This window comes from Globicephala melas, chromosome 15 (assembly GCF_963455315.2).
Source record: "Globicephala melas chromosome 15, mGloMel1.2, whole genome shotgun sequence".
NCBI classification, from domain to species: domain Eukaryota; kingdom Metazoa; phylum Chordata; class Mammalia; order Artiodactyla; family Delphinidae; genus Globicephala; species Globicephala melas.
The window spans coordinates 9,270,151-9,283,259 of NC_083328.1; the positions used below are offsets into that span (position 1 = coordinate 9,270,151).

A 13,109-nucleotide genomic window follows, 5' to 3' on the forward strand; every position below is an offset into this window, starting at 1 on the left:
CCCAGGACCGTGGTGGAGGGACATCAGGGACTGTGGGGCACACAATGCTGCCTGGGGAGGTAGAGCGGGCTTCCTGGAGGTGGTGATGTTCCAGCTGAATCTTGAAAAGGAAAACCAAATTTCACTTGCCATAAAAATGTGGAAGAAGTGTTGCCTTCACAGTCTATCAGCAAGTCTGTCCTGCCCCACTCCATCAGTTTTGTCTCTTTCTCAGACATCTCCACCACGCCCCCTGTGCTCTGGCTGGATTGGGAGAGTCCTTGTTGGGCACTTTCAGCTTCTATGCCTTGGCTTATGGACTTCTCTTTGGTTTCACTATTTTCGCCTTCAACTTCAGAACTCCTATTCATCCCTCAAAACCCAGCTCAAATGTCACCTCTGCTGGTGAGCCTTTCTGTGCCCTGGTGCCATCTTGGTCCTTTCTTAGTAGTGTGGTGAAGTGGAAAAAGCTCACTCACTACTGTTTGATTTTAGACAGGTGACAATCTCTGAGTGTCTGTTTCCTGACAATGGCACTGGCCAAGCCTAGTTGTGAAGATAAGGTACATGACATCCTCAGGCATCACATGGGACTCACAAAGGAAGACATCGAGCCATGACACCCACCATTCTGTCTTGTACTAAAGTAAGCTGAGTGAGAATGTGACTCTGCCTTAATCCATGAGCTCTTAGAGAGTAGAGACAATGCCCTGACAGGGCCCAGCCCAGTGCCCAGCATGGAGGTATCGTGTGCTCCGTGGACACTGCACATACAGGAAGAACTGAGATTGTCTGTCATTTACTTGTAATGTGACTTTGGGGAGGTGACATCATCTCTGAGAATCTGTTCCTTCATCTTTAAAATAACAATAACTCGTATTAGGTATTCATCTAACTACAGGTAAGGGACTCAACAATTCACTACCTCTAATCCTCACATTGTGTTATCATCATCCTATTTTATGGAAAGGAAAACTGAGGCTGGGGGAAGTGAATGACTTGTCCAAGTTAGCAGCGGGCAGGAGCTCCTGGCACCCGGCCAAATTCAGAAAATTGTGCGAATTCACGGGGTAAATGTGAAATAGCCTTGCAAACTGTAAAGGCCTGGGGTGGGAGAGTCCGTGCCTGGGGGTGTGGTGAATGATGGCCGGGAGGAGAGGAAAGGAGAGGCGCCTTAGATATCCGGACGCCGTGAGGAGGATGGGTTGCCAGGCGATCTGCGGATGCGGGAGGCGCGGCAAGGCGCGGCTCGGCCGGGGTGGGAAGAGGAGCGGCCTGCCCCCTCCCCATCCCACCCCCAGCCTCCACGCCGCGGCCCCTTTAAGAGCGGGCGGGGCGCCCTCTGGCGGCGGAGCGGCGCGCGCTGCCGGAGCCAGAGCCCCAGCCGGATCCCGGAGCCGGAGCGGAGCGGAGCCGGGGCGGAGCGGGCCGAGCGGGCCGAGCCAGCAGCCGAGCTGGGGGCGCGGGCGGGCGGCATGTACCGGGCCCGGGCGGCGCGGGCGGGGCCGGAGCCCGGCAGCCCGGGGCGCTTTGGGATCCTCAGCACCGGGCAGCTCCGGGACCTGCTTCAGGATGAGCCCAAGCTGGACCGGATCGTGCGGCTCAGCAGGAAGGTAGCGCGGGGGGCGCGGGCGGGGGGCTCGGGGGACGGGCCGCGGCCTGCCGGACCTGCCGACCGACCGAAGGGCCGCACCGGCCGGGCCGAGGGGCCTCCGGAGCCTGGCACGTACGAGTGGGCCCGGTGGAGCCGCCCCCGGGGGAGGGGGCTTCCTGAGCTGGCCTGGGGCGGGTGGGGCGCCGGAGACCCAGGGAGGCGCCCGTGCACCCCCGGGATGGCCGCGAGGCGTGTCCTACAGCGGCTGCTCCAGGGAGGTGTGTTCCGGGGGGCGGGGGGCGGCTGTTTGTGGGGGCCCTGGCTCGCACACCCACGTCTGTAGGGCCAGAAAGGGGAGGCGCCTTCCATGGGGAGAACTAGGGGCCTGTGTGACACCTGGGGGGGCCGTTGGGAGGGCTTCCGTGGTCTGGGAGTGTAAGAGGGGGCTTTGTGTCTTCCGGTGGGGAGGGGTACTGAAAGCTGAGGCGTGTATTCCATAGGCCACCATAAGAGAAAGTTGTATATTTCACAGGAGATAGGCCCGGGCTGGTTGTCTGCGGGGGGGCAGAAAGGGAAAGTGTACATTGGAGGGAGGCAGGCAGGAGGGGCGTGTGCATCCTATAGGGGACAGATGGAGGGTAGTGCGTTCTCCAGGGGCAGGGAGTGGAGGCTCGGCCCGCCTAGTAACAGAAGGAAATAGCGTTCTCCAGGGCCAGGAAAGAAAGGGGTCTGCTTTCTGCAAGAGAAGGAAAGCTGGGAGCAGGTGCTAGGGGATCAGGGAGGAAAAGGGGGTGTGTATTCCTTGGGGTGTGGGGATTCCACTGGAGGGCAGAGGAGGGGGTGCGAGGGAAGAGAGGGGGGTTTGAGGGGGTGCTGTGCAGGGACAGGGTGAAGACATCACTGGAGAGTAAGAGCAGGGGGTGGGAGTGTTTTCGGCACAAACACCTGAGGAGGAAACAGACAAAGGCCTGGAATGAGAGGGAAGCTGCCCATGCATGGAAAATGGGACAGAGGAGGGAGGGGGACTCCTCGGGGACCTGAGCAGACATATTAATTGAAAATTAAAAATTAACTAACATTTGTAGAGGCCTTCGTAGTTTTCCTCACTTAAGTCTCACAACAACCCTATAAGGTAGATGTTTTTAGCTCACTTTGTGGAAGAGGAAACTGAGGCAAAGTGGGGTCTGGGCTCTTATCGTTCCTCCACCTGTTGGCTCGCCATCCTGAGATTGGGGCAGGAAAGCCAAGCTTTCGGCTTGGCCCGTGGGCACTGTCGCCCACAGTGGCAGTAGGTGGCCATGGGCAGACTCCCTGAATGGGCCTCTGGGCTCTTCCCTGCCGGCAGTTCCAGGGCCTGCAGCTGGAGCGCGAGGCATGCCTGGCCTCCAACTACGCTCTAGCCAAGGAGAACCTGGCACTGCGGCCCCGCCTGGAGATGGGCCGCGCTGCCCTGGCCATCAAGTACCAGGAGCTTCGGGAGGTGGCCGAGAGCTGTGCAGACAAGCTGCAGCGACTGGGTGAGGGACGGCCGGGAGAACTGCCTGGGGTGGGGGGCAGCTGGCCATCTGGCTGGGTGGCCTTGGGAAGTGCCAGGCTCTGAAGGTCGGGACTTGGGCAGACCTATTCCCCAGGCAAGTTTGAGGGGTGCTACTGCTGGAAAATTACCGAGTTGGGAAAGTGAGCAGTCGATGGGTAGAGCTGGGTTCGAGAGGCCAAAATGGGGCCCCAAACCCAAGGGCCTGGGGTGCTTTAGGAGACAAAGCCCCTGCTCCCTCTTTCGCACTAGGACTGGGGGGAGGAGCATAGATGGATCCGGCAGGCGCGTTGTGCAGATGAGGAAACTGAGGCTCCAGAGAGGGGAGGGGAAGTGTAGAATCACACACAGGGTCAGTGAGAGTCAGGTCTGGGCCCTGGGGCTCTGCTCTGTCTGCCCTGAGTGACAGGCCCTAAGGGCAGGGGCTAGTTCACTATGTCCCTCTGTGGCCCTCAGAGGAGAGCATGCACCGCTGGAGCCCCCACTGCGCGCTGGGCTGGCTGCAGGCTGAGCTGGAGGAAGCTGAGCAGGAGGCTGAGGTGAGAGAAGGGGCAGCTGGGCCTGGGGACCGGGAGGGGGGCCCCATCCTATCATCATCCCCCTCCCCTCAATTCTTACATTGCAGGCTTGAGAGCCCCCCTTCCAGGAAGCCTGCCCTGAGTGCCTGGCTCCCAGGAGTGCCCGCTGCATTGCTGTCCGCACTGGACACAAGGCCCACCGTCCCCACCTGTAACTTTTCCCCCAACTTCCTGTGAACATCTCAGGGCAGCTTAGGCTGGGTCTACAGAGGAGCTGGGACAGATGTCTCAGAGCTGGGTTGGGAGCACAGTGCTCAGTGAGTTGAAGAGGTGGAGGAGGAGGGCCCTGGCCCTGATGAGAGACACCTGTCTACTTCAAGTGTGTCTCCATCTCTGATCCCGCCTCATCCCTGGCCCAGCAGGTCTGGTGATAGTAAGGAAATCAAGGCTTGAGAGTAGAGGACGTTCATCCTCAGCACTGTGGCAGGCCCAGGCTGGAACTCAGGTGCCCCATGCCCGAGCTGTGGGTGGTCGCCATCGGGAAGGGTTCAGGGTGGGAGGAGAGAGGACCAGCCCTCAGTCTTTGGTCATGTTCTTCCCAAACTGTCCTTTCCCTCCTGTCCCAGGAGCACATGGAGCAGCTGCTGCTGGGGGAGCAGAGCCTGGAGGCTTTCCTGCCCGCTTTCCAACGAGGCCGTGCCCTGGCCCACCTGAGGCGGACCCAGGCGGAGAAGCTGCAGGAGCTGCTGCGGCGCCGGGAGCGATCTGGCCAGCCAGCCCCCACTGCTGCTGCGGATCCCCCCAAATCCTTCCCCGCTGCCGCTGTCCTGCCCACTGGGGCCGCCCGGGGGCCACCAGCAGTGCCCCGGAGCCTGCCCCCCTTGGACTCCCGCCCAGTGCCCCCGCTGAAGGGCTCCCCCGGGTGCCCTCTAGGCCCAGCCCCTCTGCTGAGCCCTCGGCCCTCGCAGCCAGAGCCCCCCCACCGGTAGGATCCAGGGTATGGCTCCCCACTGGGGGGCCCAGACAAACTTGATGCGTGGCTCCTCCTCCTCCCCCACCGCCGGGGTGGGGGAGGGGCAGGCCCCTCCCCCTGGCCCTAGGCAGGCCCTGGCCCTGGAGGCTGAACTGGGGAGGAGGGTCACCTGGAAGATGCCCAGAGAGAGGGCCGGGAGTGGGGTGGGCAGGGTATTATGCCTCTGCCGCTGAGGAAACTCTGCCTTTTTCTCCCCGGCTGGGGCCTCCCGGGTGATGGGCCAGCCCCAGTGAAAGAACTTTACTCATGGGGGCCTGGGAAGATGCCCACTTCCTTCAAGGGCCCTGCCTAGGGGGCCTATCGCCCCCTGCCACTCCACTAGGCTTGCACAATGCCAAGGCTGACAGGAGTGTTTTCCATCATGTCCTGAGCCTACCTTTCCCCCAGTTCTGGGGTCCACCACCTAGGAGCCAGGTGGTCAGGCCCCGCTCATGCTCCAGACCCTGGGGCAAGGTAGGCCAGGGGCTTCTGACCTGCACCAGGTAAGAGTGGGCCCTCCCCCGGAAAGACCATTCTGTATTTTTCTGTCCCCGTCTCCTTAGAATGGAAACTTTTTGAGGGCAGGTCCTTGTCTTTGTATGTTCTGTCCCCAGCCCCGCCTCCCAGGGGCCGTCAATAAATGTGATGATGAGGATGACGATGCTGCCTGACTTCTCTCTGCTCCCTCATCCAGCCACTCTGCTGTTGCAGCCTCCACATCTCAGCTCCTGTGCTTCCTACTCTTGAGATGCCCTCCTTTCCTCTCTGCCCATCCAAAGCCTGGCTGTCCAGGTCCAGCACTGCTTCTGCCTCTTCCATGAAGCCTTTTCTGATTACCAACCCATGGGAGTCTTCCCTAACTCTTAAACTTCCCAGCACTTCTGGCCAGAAGCACACTCTGCTCCATCACTGTTCTCCAACTGCCTCACCTGTATGCACCTTCTTTTCCTGGATGGCCTGTAAGCCCAGTCAGGATGGTACCTGCTCCTTCTCTGGCCTGCCAAATGACCACCCCACTGAGTGATGGAGAGGGTTCCACAGGGCTGGAGCTAGCTGTCTTCAGCTTGGGTAAACATTAGGTGACCAGCTTGGCCGATGACTGTGGACAAGAAGATGAGAGAGTGGGAATACGTCTTGGATCAGCTTAGGTCAAGTCTAATGAGATGAAGTTTGGCAGGAAGTCACAGAAGGTCCTGCAGGTAAGAGGGGACAGTCAGAGTGCTGTAGAAGCTAACGTGATCTTGGTCCATGTTAGTGGGGCTATAACCATCTAGAATGAGGCAAGTGCTGGTTTGGCTTTACTTTTTACTGAAGTTTTAAACTCTAAGAGAACCCCAAAACAGCACCTTTGGAGTATAATGAGAAAGAGGATTGGGGCTAAGTCCCCTACGGAACAGTTGAGGGATCTGTTTTACACACAAGTATGCGATGGCTAGCCTCTGAGTCTCTAAAGGACTGCTTCACATAGAGCAAGACGTTAGAGTCAAGACCAACGGGTGGGAACCACTGGGAGCCAGATTTTGGCTCAGTATGAGGCTCTTGATCCACAGGTGCTGCGGCTGGTAGGCTGGTCCCCATCCCTAAAGATGAGTGAGCAGCACCTGAGTGACTGCTTGATGAGCTCTTAAGAAATACAGGCAATAGTTAGAGGGACTGGCCCATCCGAGCTTTTGGAAGCCCAAGTCCAGTCGGATTCACCCCCAGCAGGGGCAAAGCACTGACAGTGCCCACTTGAGAAGCTTCATCCCACAGTGGCCGTGGTTCTCCTGCTCTCACTGCTAGCACTTGACGTGCTGGAGACAAGGGACGCTGGGGAGGACACCAGGTGCCTGCCTGAGATGACAGAAGACTGAACAGCCCCAGAAGACCTCCCACATTCTCCACACAGCCTGGGGCAAGCTGGGCCCCTCTCGGCCTGGCCTCCCACTCTGGTCCATGCTTCTAGGGAGTTTTTCGTTTGTAACCAAAAGGAAGAAGGGCTAATGGTGGTCATGCCTAAGCCTCCCTCCACTATTGTGAATTGGGGAGCAGCCTCTACAAGGCAGAGGCTAATGTCCACAGTCTGGTTCAGCCTCCCCTCCCCAGGGCAGATAAGAAGAAGAGGAAGGAATGACCCAGGCAAGGGAGGGACTGGGAAGGGAGAAAAGTTTTACCATGAGAACCAGATGGGGTCTTTCAGAAGGCCTTCCACACCCCTCACCTTCCTCAAGAGCTCAGACTCAGTTTTAGAGCGCACAGGGAGTGAGGCCCTCTGTATTCAGCTCCAGCATGAAAAACACCAAAGACCTGAGGCAGGTGGGTATAGATACCACCAGAGTGGAATGGGCCTAGTTCTGGGCCATGGGAAAGACTTAGAGTTGGATGGTTAATAAACTCGATTAACCCCTCTGCTTGAAGGTACATGGAATATTCTGGAAAGTTCCAGGCAGTCTGGGCTCTCCTGCCAGATCACTTCTGGAACTTTCTATTTCCAGGTCTGGGGTCGCAGGGAATGCTCCTGGCTGTAATCCTCTGTGAGAGAGAATAAACTTGAGGTAGACCCTCAAGGGGCCCATGAGAAAGGTCCTACCTATTGTAGGCCACCAGTGCTTTTACAAACCAAAACCAAAACCAAAAAATTGCCCAAAGGGCTTCTCTCGTGGCTCAGTGGTTAAGAATCCACCTGCCAATGCAGGGGAGCCCTGGTCCAGGAAGATCCCACATGTGGTGGAGCAACGAAGCCCGTGCACCACAACTGCTGAGCCTGTGCTCTAGAGCCCGCGAACCACGACTCTGAAGCCCCCGTGCCTAAAACCTGTGTTCTGCAACAAGAGAAGCCACTGCACTGACAAGCCTGCGCACTGCAATGAAGAGTAGCCCCCACTCGCCGCAACTAGAGAAAGCCCACACACAGCAACGAAGACCCAACACAGCCAAAAATAAAAAAAAAAATTGCTCAAATAACAAAACTCTCACTCCTTTTTGATAAAAACAAGGTGTTCCTCCCCCTCAAGAAAGTCTATGTGTACCTCCTTGTTTGGAAATCACTAGCTTCTGCATATTTTCCTAAGCCTCCCACCTTGTTTTCCAAATTTGAAACATAATAACATTAAATGTACTTTTGTGTGTGCCTGCTAATCAAGGCTTACTGAGCTCAACCTTTACCACTGAATCATGTGGTCACTGCAAAGCCATGGCTAAGAACTTGCCCCTGACCTCCCAGGCTAGAGAGAATCTGACGGTTTCCAAGAGACCAAGTTGGACTAGCTGAGGGTTTATCCCAATTTATACAAGGATTTTACACAAAAGATTGAGTGCAGGAATTGGTGCTATTGTACCAAGGGACCTCTGGCTTTGTTTGGGACCTTGCCACTGCTGTAGAACTCTCAAAAGATTCTTCTTGTCCCACAATGAAAATAAGACTTACACTCTGCCTCCCTGCATAAAGTGTGAGCTCTTTTAATAACATAGGAGGTAACCTAGGGATCTGCAAATTCAAATGCCTGTAGGGGCCAGAAGGTTACAGTGCAAAGCAGCTCTGTTTCCACAAAGTACACCCTTCCCCATTTTCCTGGAAATGCATGATCCCCCCCACCTTTTTTGTTTTTCCTCTTAATAGACATGGGATACAGAGAGAGATTTCTCTAAGAGTAAAATGGTGCAAGTGTGTGCATCACGGCCTCTGACACATCCCCTCTGCTGGTGAGAGTGCAGGGGACCAGGTAGCAAGGTCCCATCTGAAACGCAGACCTTACAGCTTCTCCCAGACTGTCACGAAAGTATGGGAGGAAGCTCAATGGTGGCACATTTTCTCACTTTTTTGAGAGGAGTCAGAAATCTAGATTTTTATGCAAAGTCTTCCAAGTTTTGAATATTGCCTAAAGTTAAGACACTGTGCTAGCCGCAGCCAAATGCTGTGTGCAGGTCAGCTGTGGCCTGTGAACCACGAATCTCGGTCAGTTCTTCGTCCTCTGGAAACAGGCCTTCTTTTGTCTAGCAGCAGTCCCCTCCCAGGACCGAGGATGTGAACACTGACAGGGCAGAGGCAGGATGGGAGGGCCAACCCACCTCAAGACTAGCGACGGAGCCCCAGGTTTGTATAGCCTTAAGAGACAGTGGCGAGATGGCTAGATCCATAGTGACGCTATGACCTTACAACAGATGGTGAAGGTGAGCTCTCTGCTTCTGGGGGATGAGAGCACCTAGCAATCCCCAGCATATGCAAGTTCATGAGGTCCAGACTCAGGTCTTGCTACCACCCTAAAACACTAACAGAGGGACCCCAGCTGCTTTGCACAAACCCGATGGCCCCCAGGGCTCCAAGCCTGGCCTGAGAGCCAAGCCGCTGAGGGCAGGCAAGGCACGCCTTCTACAGTCCTGCTCAGAGGCAGGAGACAGTGTGTGACCTCATCACAGGGCTGAGGAACTGAGAGGGCAAAGGCCAGGAGAGCGCACTGAATTCCAGGGAGTGAAGTAACACCGCTACTTACCAGCTGTCCCTTCTCTCAGCCTCCCTTCATGGGATCTGGTGACATTCCTGGAAGCCCAAAGGCCCGAGACAAGACCCCTACTCCGCCATTTTCCATAAGCAGGTGTGGTGGCCACTCACTTGGGCTCCACCCTTGGTGTCTCAGCTTCAGGCTGTGGCTATAAGGGATGGAGATATATATACATGGTCAGTAATGACCACCGGACAACTCACTGGCCTAAGGTAGGCTATTCTTATTCATCTTGGCTCATGCTGGGACCATTACAGAGGGCAAGGCGCACTCAGCGAATGAGATGCCAGAACCGCAGAAGGAAGCAAGAAATCTTACTCCTTCAGTACTGGGATGTGTAAAGGATCTTTTCACCCTGCAATAAATAAAGGACAATGGAGGGGAAAACAGTTAGGCTCAGGAGGAATAAAATGAAGTCCTGATCAAGCCCAAAGACACTACCACAATTGCCTAGACATGTACACCTTGACTCCTATGCTCTTGTCCGCGTCGCCCCATTAGGATCTGTGTGTGCCGCTCACTCAGCCTGGCACTCTTCTTCACGCCTTACCCAATGAGCACAGCATGGAGCATGCTGGGCCCCTCTTGTCCAAAGTCTCTCTTCCTAGGTCCAAACTTATAGTTTTGTTTCAGTTTGTGACCAAAGGGAGAAAAGGGACTGAAGCTGACCATGTCTCAGCCTTCCTCCTCTATCAGGAACTGGGGAGCAGCCCCTAGAAGGCAGGGGCTAATGTCCATGGCCTGGTTTAGCCTCTCCTCCCCAGGGCAGCTAAGAAGCTGAGAAAGGACAACTGCAGGGGGACCAGAAAGGGAGAAATGATGTAACAGGAACCAGGTGGGGAGGGCCCTTCAAAAAGCCTCCCACACATCTCCCCTCCCATGAAGAGCCCAGATTGAGTTTCAGGGATGGTAGGGAGTGGGGCCTCTCAGAGTTTAGCTCTGGCCTAAAAAAAACAGAGGCAGGCAGAATGGCACTATAGAATAGAGTGGGCCTAGTTCTAGGCCTAAGGAGAGGCTTAGAGTTGGATGATTAATAAATTTTATTGACTACCCTGGTTGGAGTTGCATGGAAAGTTCCAGAAGTTTCACAGAGTCTGGACCCCACTACTCCAAACCTTCTGGGTCTACCTCCATGTTCTGGGGCCCAAGGGGATGTTCTTCACTGTGATTTTCACTGAGAGAAAACGAACTTGAGAGATCTATGTCAAAGAGCCCATGAGAAAGATCCCAGATTATCACAGACCACTAGTGCTTTCACAAACAAGACCCAAAAGAACCCCAACTCCATTTGATCGAAACTTTGATAGAATCTTGTCCCAAGGACACTGTTATGCCCCAACTCCTTGGCTGAAAATCACCAGCCTCTGTACTTTTTACTAAGCTTCACTTCCTGTAGTTTGTGTTTTGAAAAGACTTTCCCTCTTGTTTTCCAGATATGAAACATAGTAACATTAAATGTTCTTTTTTAAAGTACATATGCCCTTTCCCCCAAACCAAGGCTTCATGAGCCCAGCATGTCTGAACCAGAGTAGGCTTAAATCTTTACTACTGAATCATATGGTCACTGCAAAGCCACGACTAAGAGTTTGCCCCCAACCTCCAAGGCTAGAGAAAACAGAATGGTTCCCAAGAGACCAAGTTGCACTAGCTATGGGTTTCTCCCAATTTATCCAAGGACTGCCACAAAAGATTGAGTGCAGGCACTGGTGTTAATATAGCAAAGCACCTCTGGCTTTGTTTAGAACCTACTTAGGCCCTTACCTTTGCAGAAGATCTCCTGCAAAGGTTTTCCTACCCCACAGCTTTACGCTCCACAGTACATACCTGAGTACCTACCATCTCACAGCTAAGCCACACCCCACGTGCAGTGATGCACGGTTAAGAGAACTGGATTACCACAGCTCTAGCCAAGTGACAACCCACTGCACCAATTAGGAAAAGAGGAAACAAAGAACAACCAAAAAACCCTCAGCCAGCTCTGAATAAGGAAGTGCGCTTCCATCCTGTGCCTCCTGTCACTCAACAGTCCGGTCTACTCAAACTCCCCCAATTCCCACAGCTTCAAGTAGCCATGTTTCAAGGACTTGGCTTGTAGGACCTGCGATAAGCACTGCCAGCGAAACAGGAGGCTGGGCCACACTCAGGTGACTCAAAACTCCCAGTTCGTTGCTCTATTTTGGGGAAGGGAGGAGCTGCACAGTTAGCAATGGGGCTGGCTGGTCAAGGGATGACCAGGCGCCAGGCACAGTGTCCCAAGGACAAACCTGACTCTACTGGCACTATATATATATATATATATATATATGTATGTATGCATGTATATATATATATATATTTTTTTCTTTTTCCCCCCTGCTGCTGCACCATGTGGGATCTTAGTTCTTCGACCAGGGATTGAACCTGTGCCCCCTGCAGTGGAAGCACGGAGTCTTAGCCACTGGACCGCCAGGGAAGACCCTGGCATCATACTTTAATCACTGAGCCTATTAGAACATGGATAATCAAGTGTGACAGACCGAAAGAGAGCAAACGATTTGCTCCTCTGCCATCACGCCCACAGAGTAACCTCTCCGAGGTCATACATTAGATAAGCATGGGAACAGGAAGGCTCATTCCTTACTCTCATGACCTTGCTTTCTTTCCCACTCACACTCACCACCAACAGAAGGCGGAGTGGGGTCTGACCACCAAAGAATGGCCAGGTTCCCACAGATCACATCCTTACCCTACACTGGGTCTCACCTGTGGCTTGGGGAACTCACAGAAAGACAAGTTTCTTATCACCCCAGAATTTTTCTTTTGGCAGTCACAATTGGTCACATTGCACGTTTCAAGGTTACAGAGGAGCCCCACGCTACACACGTGGGGCAGGAGCAGACGAGTCTTGCTCGGAGCTTTACAGGAAAGCCACAGCAAGTGTTCCAGAAATTGACAACATCTGGAAGCAGGCACCCCAGGGCCTCCAGGAAACCCCTCACTCTCGGGCTTTCGGGACTCCTCATTGGGAGCCTTTTTCTTGGGCATCAAAAAGCCTCCTTTTCTGGACCAGAGGGGTAGGGATATGCAGGTCAATGGCTAAGCTGGCCGGGTGGGGAAGGGAAAGGGGAGAGCAGTTCCTTCGGACCCCAGGAGAGGTAGACAACAGCAGACAATGGAGGCAACGGGTTCAAGAAGACAGGAAAGGCCGTTTTCTTGGGGGTTGGGGGGGCGGTGGCGCGGCTGCTCCCCTTCCCTCCGCTCTCCGATTAAAAACGAAAACCCATGATGATGAAAACAGTGAGCAGAACCACGAATAAAGCCGTGTCTCGGGTCTCGTCCCAGCGTAAGCCTTTCTTGGCCCGGTCCTCCCGCTGCTTGCGAAGGGCCTCCCGCCGGGCCCTCAGGCGCCGCTCGCGCTCCAGCTGCTCGCCGTAGTGCGCCTGGTAGAAGGCGTCAAAGTCGAACATGGTGCGGTTGGCTCCCGACGAGGCCTGACCGCGGCCCTGGGTCCGAGAAGCAGGCGGCTGGGTGCGGGGCGAGTCGGGGTCGGTGGCGGGCGTCTTGGAGGGCCGGACCCCGGGGCCGCGCAGGTCCTCGTCGCTGAGCAGGCCGCGGTCATACTTGCGACGCAGGGTGGTACTGCCCAGCACCACGTAGGCCTGGGAGATGCGCGTGAACCGCTCGGCAGCCTCGGCGCTCCCGGCGTTGCGGTCCGGGTGGTAAAGGAAGCTCTGCCGGTAGTAAGCCGCCTTGATCTGCGCCTGCGTGGCCGTGGAGGGGACGCCGAGCAGCTCATAGAGCGCCGTGCGCGAGTACGGGCCGTCGCTCCGGGAATAAGTTCTCGCTTTTAGGCCCAGGCCCAATCCCAAGTTTTGTGGAACCCCCCTGGCCTGCCACAACCTCCACAGAAATAGCCGTGACCATCTCACATCGCGCTGGGCGGCCATCTTGAATGAGTCAGGCGGGCGGTGCAAGATGAACTGGCCAATGGGAGGCGTGCGTTTTTCGCATCCAG

The 13,109-nt window shown here is 55.4% G+C and overlaps 2 protein-coding genes across 3 annotated transcripts; one reads left to right on the forward strand and one right to left on the reverse strand.

Annotated features, from left to right (window-relative positions):
* The first annotated feature begins 1,402 nt into the window (after positions 1–1,402).
* Positions 1,403–7,614, forward strand: VPS37D (VPS37D subunit of ESCRT-I). 2 transcript variants are annotated; one of them, XM_060284096.2, is made up of 5 exons: positions 1,403–1,592; positions 2,919–3,090; positions 3,564–3,646; positions 4,252–5,836; positions 7,312–7,614. In XM_060284096.2, the coding sequence occupies exons 1-4, from the start codon at positions 1,455–1,457 to the stop codon at positions 4,612–4,614; spliced, it is 756 nt and encodes a 251-aa protein (XP_060140079.1). In that variant the 5' UTR covers positions 1,403–1,454; the 3' UTR covers positions 4,615–5,836; positions 7,312–7,614. The 2 variants fall into 2 exon arrangements, with proteins under 2 accessions (XP_060140079.1, XP_030727873.1); XM_030872013.2 differs by lacking the exon at positions 7,312–7,614 and having other exon boundaries at positions 1,418–1,592; positions 4,252–7,274.
* DNAJC30 (DnaJ heat shock protein family (Hsp40) member C30) lies at positions 5,155–13,047 on the reverse strand. Its single transcript, XM_060284097.1, has 2 exons — positions 11,858–13,047; positions 5,155–9,263 (listed from the first exon to the last, which is right to left on the reverse strand). The coding sequence occupies exon 1, from the start codon at positions 13,039–13,041 to the stop codon at positions 12,361–12,363; it is 681 nt and encodes a 226-aa protein (XP_060140080.1). The 5' UTR covers positions 13,042–13,047; the 3' UTR covers positions 5,155–9,263; positions 11,858–12,360.
* Positions 13,048–13,109: the final 62 nt, after the last annotated feature.